Below are 17,057 nucleotides of genomic sequence, written 5' to 3'. Positions count from 1 at the left end.
TACTATTTCAATATAAAATAACGGAAACGTAGTTTAATAACAAATTGTATTTAATTTTTGCAAATAAAACTATTTGAAACATGGGACAGTAACGGATCTGACTGTATGGGTAACGGATGAAAGCTAAGGTCTCATCTACACTTGAACGTGGGTACCTAAGACCTCCAAAGCATATCGCGAGTAATGACTAAAACAACCGGAGTGTGTAATCCGTGATTGATTACCATATTTTAGATGAGTTAGTTTTAATCCCATACGTTTTTCTTTTATTTCCCGCAATCAAATGAAACTAAAACATCACATTAAAACCACGTGAATACCGCTTTATACTTCCATTCCGATACGATTTTCTTTCCGCCTATACGAAACCAACGATCTTAGTATCGGATCGGAAGTAACGGAACGCTACCTCCGGCGATATTTTACTTAATTATTTATTAAATAATCACAAATCTTGTTTTTAATTGGCTTATTTGGTTTCAATATTAGTACTTTGTTTTAGGAATCGATGTTAAAAGGTTGCATATTACGTATTTACCCGCAAATTTGGTTTCGGGAGGTGGAATGAGAAAATGTTACCCCTGAGTACGAGCTACTTTGATGCGTGTTTGGCGGCAACTGGCAAATGCAAGATGACGGTATTGAGTAGTTTTAAATTAATTTTGCCAAGCTGAATAAAATGCTACCAAATGTTAGGAACTTTCTTTTAATTTTAACAGTCATTCTGCGGTTTCGGAATGGAAAATTCCACAATTACCAGATTCCGTCTCGGCAAATTATACTTAATTTTAAATAGTACGTTTATTTATTAACATGAAATATTTTATAACATAATAGCGTATAACTCAATCTTTTCAAATTATGCCGTCATCAATATTTAGTACAATTAGTTATAGAATAAAATCCATAACAAAAACGATATTTGACGTGGGACAGCAAAAAATTGCCCATTTTTTATCACATTATAATTTTTAACAAATACATAATTATAATAAAAATTTAAATGAATATTGTAAATTACTGTCAACTAAATTTGGGTTCGAATAAAAAATAGTCTTCATTAGTTTAGACTCTTTAAATACGCTAAATATTATATCAAAAGTATGGGACAAGCCAAAAACGGGGTGGACAACTTTGAAAAAAATGGCCCAAATAATTGTAACAGAATTGGAAAAACCTTGGGACACTTTTTTTCTCCTATTAGGATTGAAAGAGCTAGCGATTCTGAGTGGAAACCACATAAAAATTCAAATCCAAAAAAAAAAAGTGGGGTGGACAACTTTGAAAAAAAAATGGCCCAATTAAGGGGTTGAAATGTCATCCCACACCACAATTGAAGAATCCTATCCCACTCGACTTCTGTGACAACCACGCGAGTAAAGAGGGTGTGGTGAAATTCTTAGCCCATCGCCACATGGGATAACAAATGACATGGTAGTGTTTAGTTTAATTTAAATAGTCTGATTACAATCTTGAAATTTTAAGCGAGACATGTCATTAAACTTTTGGATGGTGAAGAAACGTCAGCTTGAATCGCTATATAAAGTCGCGATCTCAAAATGTCTATCCTTTCAAAATGTTCCTACAAGAGTTGCCAGGAAGAACTAAAAAAAATACGGAAACCTACATTAGAGCAACTGTTTTTGTCACTTTTTCTTCTACTTATAGGCCGACTTCTTAATACGTTGTGGATCGGCTAAATAACAAAAACGACATGGTATTGGTAATGTTCAGAGCTTTGATTTTCTGATTTTATTGCATTTACAATTTAACAGATTTTTAGGTTCGTTTGGCACCTAACTGTTTTCGTTGGTGTCAAACAGTTCAAAAAGGTTATTGTTTTTGGATTCTGTAGTATGAATGCAATTTTGGTGGCAATCTAGCCCTTCAAATTTAAGCCTCCAATGAAAAAAATCCCTTCCTTACTTTAAGTGAACACAAATCAAAATTAAATAGGTGTTATCCTAAAATAGGCCATTACGTTGTTCAATATCTTTGTAAGCGTCGGTAATACTGAAGTCGTGCCGAGCTTGGCATTTCAACGGTTGAGACACTTCGGACCGCGCCTAGCCTAGCCACTAACTTAGTTGACCTCACCTCACCTAGTTTATTGAGCACTTGTTACCCATATACACTTTCATACCCCCCAGACCATATATAGAGTCTGGCCGTCCCTACCGCACCTACAAATAGTGCGATAGGGACGGCCAGATGTTTTATCATTTATCGCGCGACCATACTTGCCTGGCTGGATGTCAAAATGGTTTTTCAGTACCTATATATGGTGTTTTTTCCTGCACTATTTCGCAAAGTAGTCTCATTTTTTGTGAAGACGTAACTTCAAAAAATCTTCAAATAAAAAATGTCGTATGAAACACGTGCGAAGAGAAAGTCGTGACTCGTGTCGATTTACCAATGGTGTCCCTCGGATTCGGTGAATGCTTCCCATCAAGCAGCCCGTATTCTCGTTTGCCACCGACGCAGTAAAAAAAATAGAATGGCAAAAGGCAAGCCGATAAAAGTCGAATTTCCACTGCAGCATGGCATATGGCGTATGGCAGTGAAAGGCGTTCCGCCCTGAATGTGCCGGTTTCGCTTTTTACTATTATCCCGCCAAATGCAACTGTATTGTGCTTACCTTTATTGTTGTATTGCCTTCAAAATTCAGAAATGGCGGCAAATATTTTAGCAAAATACGATCTAGTATTAAGACAGATTGTAGATTGCTAAAGTCGCCATCAATAGATTGAAGAACATGTATTGTGTTCCATCCAATAGTTCAAATTCGTTTTGACAGTTCTTAAGAAGAAGCTGATTTGCCAACAAGCAAAGAGGATCGAGTATTATAGAGAGTTACTGTCAAAATAAAATATGTAAACACAGTGCATTATACTGCCATCTCTCTACACAGGCTTAAAACTTTTGGACCTCAGTTTTGACAATTTGGCCCATATTCTTAGCTTGATATGTGTTAAAATGTCAAATATTAATGGCCATTTCTCAAAATTTTGGCACCGACAGGTGAAAGATTTGTTTTTTTTTAAATGTCGCATTTTTTAATTTTTTTTGTAGGGATCGTTTGAATGCGTCTCAAATATTTCAAAAATGTCAAAGGCACCGATATCAATTAATTATTTTAGAAGTTATGATCGATTAAAATTCAGGTGAACGACATCATGATCAGGTGAAGGATAAATATACACAGGTTATCGACAACAGCAGCAGGTTAACGACAAATTAGTACAAATTTGTATGACACATTTGACAAGTTAACGACAAGCGTCGCTAACCTGCGTCCGTAGTCGATCACCTGTAGTTTGGTGGTCATTCACCTGATATGGACGTCATTCACCTGCCCATCAGCATTATAATAGTTTTTAACCGCCGCCCAAATCTCAAGGAAGGGGGTTCTCAATTCGTCAGTATTTTTTTTATTTTTTTTTATGTTTGTTACTCGATATCTCCGTCGTTACTGGACCGATTTTGAATATTTTTTTTACCACTGACATGGTATTTAGACTATAATTAAGATTTAATTTTTTAAAGGGGGCAAAAACAAATGACAAAATTAAAATATGTAAATAAATCACAGAAGAGTTACTTTTAATTATAAAAATATAAGGATACTCATATTCTAGATTATGTTTTAATACTCATTATCATTACTTATAGATCCGATTGTTCGCCCCCCGTAATGGTTCATCTGGCTTATGACAAGTGATCGACGTGTCGGTTTCCTGTCACTGAGTCGTTCACCTGGCTTTATCGCACAGGTGAAGGACACACACCGCAAAAAAGCAACAATCCTTTGAGAAATGCAACATAAACCGATATAACAGTAATACTTTTCTCATTTAACGCACAAAACAAATATTGAAGGTGTAAAAAAGTATTATTACGATTGGTAAATTTATCATTATTGTCGTCACCCTGTCCCAAAATGTCGTTCACTTGCCTATTTTAGCCAGGTGAACGATGCACAGGTGACCGACAAAATGCCAGTTATTTCGCCAAAACTCAAAAAGTATTTGCCGAACGAACTAAATATTTAGGTGCCTAAAAATTAAGCAACAAAATACGTAACATATGTTACAGTTAATGCAGTATCTCAAACAATAACCAAATTATGATTGACAGAATAACGACTACTTACCCGTTACAAACTCCCGTTCGAGGTAATTAAAATTTTCTATTTTCTAATCAAGGCGTAGTGAGCACGTGCCGTTGCTTGCAGGTGATGGCCGATACTGGCGGCTCCGATTCATGCGGGGTGGGGCGGCAGAGGTGGAATAGGGATCGCACAGTGCTTGCGAGTTTGTCTCGACAGGTCAACGACAAAAACGGCCGTGGACAAACTTTAAAGCCAAATAACTTGGAACATAAGTGTAATACTATTATCAGATAGTCTAGTTTTAAAAGTTAAGGATATATACAAATAAAATACAGCAATAAAGGTAAGTAAAGTTAATAATTTGTGTACTTTTAACAACTCGAAACATGAGTACTCCGCGTTGGGACACGGAAGGTGAACGACAAAACTTAGTTACAATTATTATTTATTTCATTAATATAAAATAAATCGATTTCAAAGCATCAGGCCTCTATGTAAAAACTGTCTTTTAATATGTATTGATAATTTGTTTATGAAGATATTGTATACTAAAAAAAAAGTTCTAACATAAACGTACTGACAGGTGGGGGTGGCAAAATTTTGAGAAATGACCTAATATTAGCGCCAACTAGCCGAGCGTCCCCCAAAGGTGTAACGCCATCTAGGCCACCGTACCTTTTTCTGTACGGTTCTGAGGTAGGTACTTTTTTTTCTTATTTATCTGTCTATACGGAGTTACATATGTCTTTGATACAAGGAAAGTAGCCTATTGCTGCCTAGTGCCTGGATCATAATCATCACTTTGATCTCTTCATACCGCTTCTGCCAATCCTTGTGTCTACGCTAATAGGCTACATTTGTATGGAGAACAGGTTACCCCTCTCCTCGTAACCATGAGATAAAACATTAATTTATTTACCTAATAAATACCATTAAGTTTAGTGACTTCTGATAGTATTTTGAGTCTTGTACATAAGTTTTGAGCGGACACTATAGTGGAAAATTAATAGAAAAAGAAAATTTGTTCTTGATTTGCTAAACTTCTCACTCACTCACTTTGTTAAATTTTATTGCTTTTACATACCAAATCCTGCATACCCCCGACTGATTAAAAAAAAATCCAATTCTAAAATAATTTCCTGCAATATGCAAATGCGAAATGTCAACTGGATGAGGTGATATTCAAATGTAATCTCATCTTATCTGACATGCAGATTTGCTATCGCTCCGCATCAGATTGAGCGATTGCATGATTCGGAAATGGAAAATCTGAATTTATGATGTTGTAGATAGCTAGTTAGTTTAATAGGTTATGAGAATTTTTTTCTGAACTGTGTGAATTGAAAACTGAAAATTGTAAAGTCAACCAATTTGAACCCTATGTTGAAAACTTCTACGACAAAAAAACGGTGTCAATAAGAGAGAATACTCAATAGTGCATTACGATACAAGTGCGGAAAATACGGCATCGAAACTATTCCGAAACGACGACGACGAATTCGAAGCGATTGACGATAAAATAAATCACGATCAAAGTGTGATTTAAATCGACACAAGCTGACAATTTGAAGCAAAATACAAGTAAATAGTTTGATGTCTTGTATTTTGAACATTCAGTTGTATTTGATACGTCTACTTATGGCAATGATTTAGCAAAGTCATAAAATCGGCCCAGATAACAATATGGATGACGTCTGAAAGAGGAGCGACTCGCTAATTTGATATCTACATTAGTCAGCGTTGATTGTAAATTGTGAAGTAGAAGGACGCCTTATCAAGATACGGTGATAATAAAGTGGAGTAGCCTGAAGACTAATGGGTAATGACAAGAACGCCTAAATATTACCTTTAAGACTGTTTTATCATAAACATAAACATTTATGTGTCAGGGATGTGTGTGAAAGACAATATGAAAAATAAAAGTGAGTAGTTTGAGATCTGGCGACACTTACTTACACAAACCCATATCAAAACCCATAACAAAACAATGAATGAGTTGCGTGCAAAGTCAGCATAATTATACTTAAAGATAACAGCACCTGCACCACGATGGCTTTTCGATAATATTGACGCCGAGGCTTTAGCACAAAAACAATCGTTTGAGTATAAAATTGCGTCATAAATAGTCAATCAATCTGAGAATAGTCGAAATTTTCATTTTGATAACAAAGGCATCAATGATAGTTTCGAACGGCAGCTAAATTTAGTAATGTAATGATATTGGTTGTAATCAACAGTTGCAAAACTGGTAGTTAAAGATAAAACTGTGATAGGTTTACATTGAACAGATACCAAACATAGTTTCGAAGAAGTTGCCATTTCTTAATTGTTAGTTATTTCGTTCAGATAACAATTTCATCATTCCTCCGACTAATAAAAACACTTACATATTTCGTAGAGCTGATTCTCCTCACCCTGTTGACCGGTTTCTTTTGCGCCCTCTTATACTTGTTCATCTCATGCAGCGCATGACTCCTCCGGTGGTCCTCCGTGTGCACCACAGGGTCCTCTAACACAAACCAATCCGTCACTGAACCCCGCCGACCCGTCGGCGAACGCACTGCACGCTTCACTTCCAACGCCTTAGACAACTCCCGCTTAAAATCCTCACTCAACTCATCCACTTTAGAAACCGGCACAATCTTTGGAGACTGAAGACCCAGTGTATCAAAACTAGAACTTCGACGATGCTTCTGCACTACCTCTTTCTTAGGTTTAGTATACGTTTCACTATCACTTAAGTAATTCTCACTGAACATGTCCACGGTTTTATCAAATTCATCTAATAAATCCTGCACTGATTCACGCTTAAATATATTTGCTACTATACCACTGGATGCCGATGTAGCGTTAGATAAACTGGAATTGTTAGCTGATGACAGCTCTGAAGGGAACTCTTTAATGCTTTTAAGGAATACTGTGTCGTCATTGTCATAGTATACGTTTGATACGTATTCTAAACTCTCGTTTGACGTCCACGCGTCACCCATTGTATCTGTACTGCCAAACACATAAGACTGATTCCTTGACAAGGTTGGTCTCTTATAGCATTCGTCTTTTTCTTCTAACGCTCTAGGTAGGAACTCGAAACTCTTACTCCGTTTGTAAACAGGACTATGCGCTTTGTTTTCCAAAAGTTCTTTGTTTCTGAAGAACCAGAAACGCTTGTTAGATTTACTATCCTGCTCGCTTTGCCGCTTCGATTTCTCCATTCTTGGCTTATCTTTTTCTCTAAGCTCATCATGTTTGTTCTCATCCTCTTCAATTGTTTTGCATTTGTTCTTTTCTGATTTTTCCTTATTTCCGAAGATGTTGATTTTTGAAAATTTGTCTCTGAAGCTGAAAGATTTCTTCAAACGTGAGACTTCATCGTCGAATGCTTCTGTTGGCGTGAGCGGTTCTGAGCTAGGCGTCTCTATTACAGAAGGAAGGCATGATGAGAGTAATCCAGGCTGTTTGTAAGTTACTAGCTGGAGATTCGGGCGTCCTCGGACAGGCTCGGGCGGTTTCGGTTTGAGTCTATCAGGTAGATCGCCGAGTAGACCTCTCTCTATAGCAAGGATATGTTCTGCGTTGATTTTCCTTAATACCTCAGGCCTTTTGTAGATTCTGGGCTTATCGTTATCCATGATGGCGTGGTCACCGCCCCGCGGCGCGATTTAGACTGCGTTATCGCGGGATATCTCATAACTGATAAACAGCGATAGTGGCTCTCAAATAGCTCGTGTAGGTGAACAATTGCGTTGGAGTTATTAAGTTATGAATGAGGAAATGCATGATGGAGATAGTTCGGTTTGACATTCATGTGTTTGCGTGTGTGATGATATCGAACTATCACGAATAGAAAGCTTTCCGATGTTGTCTATTTAAACTTGAGGGAACTTATCAATCTTGGAGCCAAGTTTGAGGAACGTCTATTTGTATTTCAATCCTGACTTTTGACTTGCACTGTATAGATAAGGGAACTCAACGCACAGACAGGTACACTCATGCAATTGTAATGCAAGATTACATAAATAACATCAACAGTATTTTATTACGCGCTGGTAGCCTAGCGGTAAGCAATTTCGTTCCGGCGGAGGTCGCGGGTTCGAACACCGGCTCGCACCAATGAGTTTTTCGGAATTTATGTGTGAAATGTCATTTGATTTGCCAGTCGCTTTTCGGTGAAGTAAACATTGTGAGGAAACCGGACTAATTCCAATAAGGTCTAGTTTTCCCTTCGGGTTGGAAGGTCAGATAGCACTCGCTTTCGTAAAAACTAGTGCCTACACCAAATCTTGGGATTCGTTGTCAAAGTGGATCCCAGGTTCCCATGAGCCGTGGCAAATGCCGAGATCACTCGACGAGGATGATGAACAGTATTTTATTAAGTACTAAATTGAGATGATTTATTGTGTTTTATTAAATAAAAACCATTGGAATAATAATACCTTTTTGCGCCTACATTAAAGCCATCGACCGTGTATCTACCTACAAATCTACATAATAAGATATAAACTGTTTATTCACATTCATCCGGGATATTATTTACACGCAACGCGTTATCTCAGAGGAAAAGCGTAATTTCATTTCATTGCGTGCGTTTGCGTTGCTCTCATTTATAGGTATTTAAATATTTAAAATATCTTAGTACTTAGCTGCTGAAAATATAGTGCTGGCGTTAATGTTTTTCATTCAGCACCTATTACGATGGGGCAAACAGGATTGAGTAGGTACTCGTATATACAGAATTATGTAAATTCAAAGTGAAATTTCATGCCATTTTTAGGGTTCCGTAGTCAACTAGGAAGCTGTAAGTCAACATGTAAAGTGGGGGCTGATATTTTTTTTACATTTCAACCCCAACATGTGATATATTATTGGATAGGTATTTAAAAAATGAATAAGGGTTTACTAAGATCGTTTTTTGATAATATTAATATTTTCGGAAATAATCGCTCCTAAAGGAAAAGAAAGTACGTCCCCCCCCCCTCTAACTTTTGAACCATATGTTTAAAAAATATGAAAAAAATCACAAAAGTAGAACTTTATAAAGACTTTCTAGGAAAATTGTTTTGAACTTGATAGGTTCAGTAGTTTTTGAGAAAAATACGGAAAACTACGGAACCCTACACTGAGCGTGGCCCGACACGCTCTTGGCCGGTTTTTTGACACAGGATTGAAACTTTTGAACCTCAGATTTGACAATTTCGCCCATGGAGAGTAATATAGGCTACTTTTTGTCTCTAACGTGAGCGAAGCAGCGGGAATAAGCTAGTCTACAATATGTCTGAGACCATAAACGTTAGTACACGTGATAGCGTGCGCATGCGCCAGATTTATGACTACTTTGTGCCCAATTAGTTATGCCTGTTAAAAGTGATACCTGAAAGTGAGTTGTGGTTTTCTATTTTTGGAACGTACCTAATCTAATCATAATTTATTTTAGGTAAACCGAGCTAAGTTGATATCGTCTTAAATATACCTATACTAGCTTTTGCCCGCGGCTTCGCTCGCGTTAGAAAGAGACAAAAAGTAGCCTATGTCGTTCTCCATCCCTTCAACTATCTCCACTTAAAAAATCACGACAATTCGTCGCTCCGTTTTGCCGTGAAGGATGGACAAACAAACAGACACACACACTTTCCCATTTATAATATTAGTATGGATTAGTATGGATTTACCTATTCGTTTTTGTTAAGTTCATCCCATTTGTCACTTTCCTCAGTAGTCCTTATGAGGTTTTGTCTCTTTATAATTCAGATTCAGCAGATTTTCTTTGCGCACTTTCGATGTAATTAATAGTTATATTTTCTGTAGTCTTAGTTCCATGCGAACTCACGAGTAATTATTAGGATGAATATAAGAAAAACCGGCCAAGAGCGTGTCGGGCCACGCTCAGTGTAGGGTTCCGTAGTTTTCCGTATTTTTCTAAAAAACTACTAAACCTATCAAGTTCAAAATAATTTTCCTAGAAAGTATTTATAAAGTTCTACTTTTGTGATTTTTTTCATATTTTTTATACATATGGTTCAAAAGTTAGAGGGGGGGGGACGCACTTTTTTTTCCTTTAAGAGCGATTATTTCTGAAAATATTAATATTATCAAAAAACGATCTTAGTAAACCCTTATTCATTTTTAAATACCTATCCAACAATATATCACACGTTGGGGTTGGATTGAAAAAAAATATCAGCCCCCACTTTACATGTAGGGGGGGCACCCTAATAAAACATTTTTTTCCATTTTTTATTTTTGCACTTTGTTGGTGTGATAGATATACATATTGTTACCAAATTTCAGCTTTCTAGTGCTAACGGTTACTGAGATTATCCGCGGACGGACGGACGGACGGACGGACGGACAGACAGACATGGCGAAACTATAAGGGTTCCTAGTTGACTACGGAACCCTAAAAAGGCAAAGAACTCATATTTAATACTTATAATACAATTACCTTTTATCAAAGACAACGAATACTAATTATGAAAGTGACGAATGAAGAATGGGTGACTTAGGGCCCATTTAGACGGTAGGTACGAGAACTCGCATACGAGTTTTATTACATTGCGGTATTTGATGGCTGTGCAAAATTGTATATAACCTCAACAACCCACAATGTAACTAAAATCGCATGCGAGTTCGCACACCGTCTAAATAAGGCTGCTTTCAAAAAAAACGTCAAAAGAATGTAAAATTGATAGTTTTAGTCGGTGAAATACTACACTTTCCGTTATCCAATAGATTTATTTAATTCAAGTTCCAGTTAGAGCATCTTATTATCTTGATTTTTATAAGACTGGATTTTTTGAAAACTAACTCACTAAATTAATTATGAATTTTTCTCTAATGCACGTTTAGAAAAACGCACGTATAGAGCTGAATCAGTCGATCTTATTTGTAAAATTTGGACAATTTTGAATATTAAAACGGGCAAATTTATAATTCGTATATCCTGTACCACAATCATTTCAGACTAGATTTTTATTTTAAGTTTTTGAAAAAGAGTAAACTAGCCTAAGGCGAATTCAATTTTTTTCAGAAATTACCTAAAATTAAGTGACAATTTCTTTGAAAATCTACATCACATCGAAGTAAGTTTTGTACTAAATTAATCTGCAACGTTTACTTAAATTGCTGTTATGCCTTAGTGATTATAAATTGCTATTATTGATTTTTGCCAATTTTTTGAAAACGAGCCTTCACCGGTACAATTATTACCACTTTTGGACATTTTCTCATATTTTGTTAGATCAAGTAGAAAAAGTCCTATAATGTGATATATATTTATAAACTACTCGCAAAGCCCTTTAATTTGATACCAAACACGGTATGATCAAGCGCTCGGTTGCGATTTCACTATTTTTAACACGAAAGCCCTCTTAAGGCCTAAGTCAGAATGTCTCAAATTTAAATAAAACAAATAAAATAAAATATAATTTAATTCAGACCTTAAGCCCATATTAAAATACGTACAACAAATATCCATCCATAAGTACCTACCAATATTAAACATGGGAAAGTGTGTGTGTGTCTGTTTGTTTGTCCGTCTTTCACGGCAAAACGCACGACGAATTGACGTGTTTTTTTTTAAATATAGTTGAAGGGATGGAGAGTGACATAGGATACTTTTTGTCTCTTTCTAACGCGAGCGAAGTCGCGGGAAAATGCTAGTATTTAATAACTTGACAGAAGCCAAATCAAAGGGTCCAAGGCAAAACGAAACATTTTGACAGTTTTCGAAAAATAACGAGAGATTTTAGTTCTGTTGTGTGCCAGCAGATAAGTTTGTCTAACTACAACGACCAAAAATCTACTCGTCCAAACACTCAACAGTCTAAACCAATAAGAGCATGCCTACCATCAAAGAGGATCGAGTATTATAGAGAGTTACTGTCGAAGTAAAATGTGTAATCACAGTGCATAGACTGCCATCTCTTGACACATGCTTAAAACTTTTGAACCTCAGTTTTGACAATTTGGCCCATATTCTTAGCTTGATATATTATGTTTTAAAATGTCAAATATTAATATGGGTTTAATATGGGATATGGGTTTAATTGTGGCGTAGGCGAGAGGCTGGCAACCTGTCACTGCAATGTCACAATTTGGATTTCTTTCAACCCCTTTTTGCCAAGAGTGGCACTGTAACTTAGTAGTTCATGTGCTCTGCCTACCCCTTTACGGGATATAGGCGTGATTATATGTATGTATGTATGTAAATATTAATATTAGCGCCATCTAGCTGAGCGTACCCCAAAGGTGTAATGCCATCTAGGCCACCATACCTTTTTCTGTATGGTACTGAGGTACCTACGTTTTTTTCTTACTTTTCTTAGACTTTATATGTCTATACGGAGTTATTATATGGCTTTGCTACCACATAGGCAGTAAATATACAGTCCAATCAATGCGAGTAGCCCGTAACCTTCGTAACCTTGGCACGTTGGATCAATATTAACATCTCTTTCACCTTAGTGTGAACTTGGCTCTTTTAAAATTGTGCGCGGAGTGAAAATTGTGACGTGAGCTGAGAGCCGATGTCGACCACTCGATTTCGTGAATTTCGTTCAATAATATCTCCACTACTAACGATGTAACTTTCATTCGCACGAAGAGGTTTGCCCTTCTTTCCTAATGCGAACTGCTAAGGAATGGAACATGCTCCCCTCATCTGTATTCCCGGGCGAATACAATCTGGGTGAATTCAAGTCAAGAGTGAATAGGCTATTACTGAACCAGTGAGCTACAACCTCGGCCTTGTCGTCACTTTCCATCAGGTGCGACTAAGGCAAATCACTGGCCAGTTTATATAAAAAAAATGTAAAAGTCATTTTTCAAAAATAGCAATTTGTCGTTATACACAGACTTTCGAACGGCGACTTCGTGCGATATTCGTGCTTTCATGATTCAAAAAATCGGTCCACTGCACGTACATGTCTGCTGGTACATGACTGTAAATAAGGACCCATTTACACGGTTCGAGAACTCCGTAGTTTCATTACATTGCAGTATTCGATTGGTCAGCTGAATTGTCATGTAACTAAAATCGCATGCGAGTTTTGCGTACCGTGTAAGTGTAACTAAATAGATCCTTACGTTACGTCCCTTACAGATCGATAAGTTTATCAAGTTTATTTCATCGTAGAAAATTTTTTTTCATTTTTTTTAACTTTTTCTAGTTTGAAAACGAAGCCAGGAAATTGCAACTTGTTAAGAAGCAATGTGAAATTATCATAAAATAAGAATATTCTATTTTGACCGGCAAGCGGTGAAATTGTACAAAATAGGGAACTCTTACACAATATACTGCGTTATAGAAACATAATAAATTGATTATAAAGTGCATCCAAGTATATTTTCATAATGGTATTCTGTTATAAAACAATAACAGAGTCCCCTCGACGCTCGCCGAGGAAGAAGAAAACAACTACTAGTAAGTACCCTACGCACGATTGTATTTTGCTTACACAAAAACTTACTTAATATGTACTTAATTTACAAAATAATATAGAGTAATAGTGAGTTATAACAAAGAGTGGATTATTGGTTTTATCCTTCATTCGGGGTGTAAATTTGGAGTTTATGAAATCAATTGTCACCCGCGACCACTCATGCCTGTTGATGGGTCTCCACATGACTCGAAACATATCGCCAGACGTTACATTTATGAAACGACAACCATTTATCCCTGTCGCACGTATTAACTATCGACGTATTACAGTGGGTATTAAGATATATAAAGGTCATGCTTTCAATACCACAATATAGCATAGTAATCTAATGACACAAAAAATGAACGTTTTAGTGGAGAAAAATGAATTCTTGCAAAATAAAGTGTTTACCAGAAGTATATTAGTGTTTATTTCAGAAGAAATTGCGACAAAACTGCTTTTTGTAGTAAAAATTTAAGTAAATTCAAATTTCGGTAAAAAAAACCGGTTTCGGATTAAATTTACCGATAATTTATCCAACCGAAATTTGACAAAATTACCGCTAAATCGGTTTACCGGTTTGCAGTCCCTAGGTCTGTCATTTCATTTGTCAAATTGTCACCTTTCAGCAATCGCAACAATTTTTTACCTGGTAAGTCGAATACCACCAAATTAACTGAAAATATTTGCAATTATCGTCCAGGTTTCCGTGTTAATAGTTAATTATACGTAACCACGGCAAATTCTCCGGAAACTGTATTAATGGCGACAACTTTATGTCACCGTGTTAGGTAATTTACATGTGTTGCAGCATGCACGTGTTAATTGAACTTACTGCCGGCAAAGACATGTCAATATTACAGACTTAGTGTGTTTTCACATTATCCGATCCGATATCGGATGTCGGACCAATATCCCATTCATTACAGGCGCCATCTTGGATTTTTTCTATTGAAATCCTTCCGACATCCGATATCGGATCGGATAATGTGAAAACCCACTTACACTACCCCCCTTAGTGCGTTTTCACATTATCCGATCCGATATCGGATGTCGGAAGGATTTCAATAGAAAAAATCCAAGATGGCGCCTTTTTTTGTCGGACTGGGGAATGCGTTATGCACCGTCCCCCCAGCCGCGGCAAGGCCTTGATGTATGGGATATCGGTCCGACATCCGATATCGGATCGGACAATGTGAAAACGCACTTATGCATAAACGTACTTTAAAGTTATCAAGCCGATAAAAGCTCAAAGTGTATTGAAGAGCGGAGGCTTCTAGCACAAGTTTCATAAAGTTCGGGTGACCCTTTCCGACGCATTGGTGTGATAAAGCATAGTTAATTTAGAATTGGTACGCGATGGGAGGAATTAAATTTTTAAATGAAAATAAAAAAGTTAACAATATTTTTTATTGCAGAATATAAAAGATCGTTTATTAATTTATAGCGTGTCACATATATTTCAATCAATCAGTATGTTTATGCACAAAATTACGGACTTTTCTGAAAATAGTATTCATCATCCTCTGAACAAGATTTTCATCCATCTTTTTTGTGTGTTGATTCCGTGTGGACCGCAAGGAGTGGATATTTTGAATTATTTTGCCACTATTATTTAATTGTCCTTTAATGAAATAATGATTTGGGCAATAATTATTGCCTAGTAGTTTTCTGGAAATTCAACAATTTAGCAATCATTGACCCAGACCAAGGGGATTTTTCACGTATTTGTTCACAGTGCATTTTCGCTGGTCAACGTCCATCATCAATAACTTACAAACGCAAAAAGTTAGATCAACCAAATTTCTAATATAGAGTTATCAACGTATTAAAATTAAGATGTGATTATCAGTTTTTTTTAATTTTTAAATATATTTTTTTTAATCGTCGCTAAACGCGTGCCAATACTATGTTAACTATGCTTTAGAAAGGGACAAACGAACTTTATCGGCTTGATAACTTTAGTGAACTTTTAGGAATAAGGGGGTTAGTCTTTATTATTTAGTGGTCTGCTGTTGGCAACTGGCCTCATAAGACGGTCGTAATGAAGGCACGAGACAATTAGGTAACCACTTCACACCAATAAGGATCGCACTTACGGATCCGGAAGCAGAGAGGTACCAGCAATTTTATTTCATTTGTAATGCATATTAAAAATTTTATAATTTTTAACATATTAGGTTAAGTACTTATACAAAAATCTAAATCGCGTTTTACCATGGCTAATGTAAGTATTCGATTTAATTTGACAAACAAAAAATATTGTGACTCTTGCTAACTTAAACAAAAGTCTAAATTAAAGTACCTTACCTTAATTTCGATTTGGTAAATTTTTGGTGGTCCGGTAGTGCTTTTATATGGAACACATTTCATCTTACCCCCCAAAGATAGTTCTTCAATCTTCCCCCACCTTACCTTACTTTTATTTCAAACTAGCTTTTGCCCGCGGCTTCGCTCGCGTTAAATTCGAAAATGGCGGCTCCATACAAACTTCCAACCCGGAGGATTAGAAACAGACAAAAAGTAGCCAATGTCACTCTCCATCCCTTCATCTCCTCTTAAAAGAAACGCGTCAATTCGCCGCTCCGTTTTGCTAGCTACTAGAAATTAAACTATCATATATGCTCCTGTACAAGTATTAGCACAGTCTTACAGCTATGGCAATTCAATAATGAATATCAGGTACTTAAATACTTAGTCAATACTTACTCAATTAATATCAGGTACTTAAATACAGTAACGACATCTATGCTGTCTTAATCTCTTAACTCTAGCTTGTTATTGTCGGAATTAAAACAATGACGCCTGATGATCACCAAACAGCAAAATCCATGAAATAGAGTTGGAGTTTGCATTTATTCATGGAGTGTGGCCTTAGCGTCTATTTCATGAAGACGATTTATGGTGCATTGTCCCAGAGACGTTTTTGATGACTAAAGAGACCTATGCGAGAGCGACATACTTTGCCACATAGCTGACAAGGGAAGCTTGCAACGTTTCGCTATGGTGTCTTCTTTCCCTTTTGTCAGCAAGTTCCGCAAACCAGGTCTCATCGACGAACTTGCGACCATCTCCAACGCACTTTCGCCACTCCGTCCGCTTCTCCGCAAGCTTCTCCCAGTTTTGGTAGTCGATTTTAAAGGCTGCCATGTCCATTCATAGAGTACTGCAATGGACTACTAAAATCAGTGGTTTGACAAATTAAAACTATCCTGATCGGGTGAATCCGGCTCCGTTCGGCTGACGTTGCTACGTAGGAATTATTAGGGTTGTTACAACTTGATGTCCCTTTGCGTGCGCTACCACAGATACTTAGGGTTTGATTACTTGATTTTTGACAACCCTGAATAGTGGAAAGAGACATTAAAAAGTAACAACACAATTCTATCTACTCGGAACTTTTGTCAAATTTCGAGTTTGAAGGAATTTTCCTTTCTATGTATTATTTATTCTATGGTAAAAGCTTTTTTCTTTTAAAAGTTATATATTTTAATATATCCCGGTCAATATAAGTCTTTTTCTTTTTAATT

The 17,057-nt window shown here is 36.6% G+C and overlaps 1 protein-coding gene across 1 annotated transcript in view; it reads right to left on the bottom strand.

The window, feature by feature from the left end:
- LOC125236825 overlaps positions 1-7,751 on the bottom strand; it is a 238,628-nt gene extending 230,877 nt beyond the window's left edge. The window contains exon 1 of the mRNA XM_048143755.1: positions 6,499-7,751. Coding sequence (XP_047999712.1) covers positions 6,499-7,740 — 1,242 coding nt within the window. The 5' untranslated portion in view covers positions 7,741-7,751. The remainder of the gene's footprint in view (positions 1-6,498) is intronic.
- Positions 7,752-17,057: the final 9,306 nt, after the last annotated feature.

This window comes from Leguminivora glycinivorella, chromosome 19 (genome assembly GCF_023078275.1).
Source record: "Leguminivora glycinivorella isolate SPB_JAAS2020 chromosome 19, LegGlyc_1.1, whole genome shotgun sequence".
Lineage (NCBI taxonomy): Eukaryota > Metazoa > Arthropoda > Insecta > Lepidoptera > Tortricidae > Leguminivora > Leguminivora glycinivorella.
Note: the sequence above shows the minus strand (reverse complement) of the source record. Positions and strands in the feature narration are given on the sequence as shown.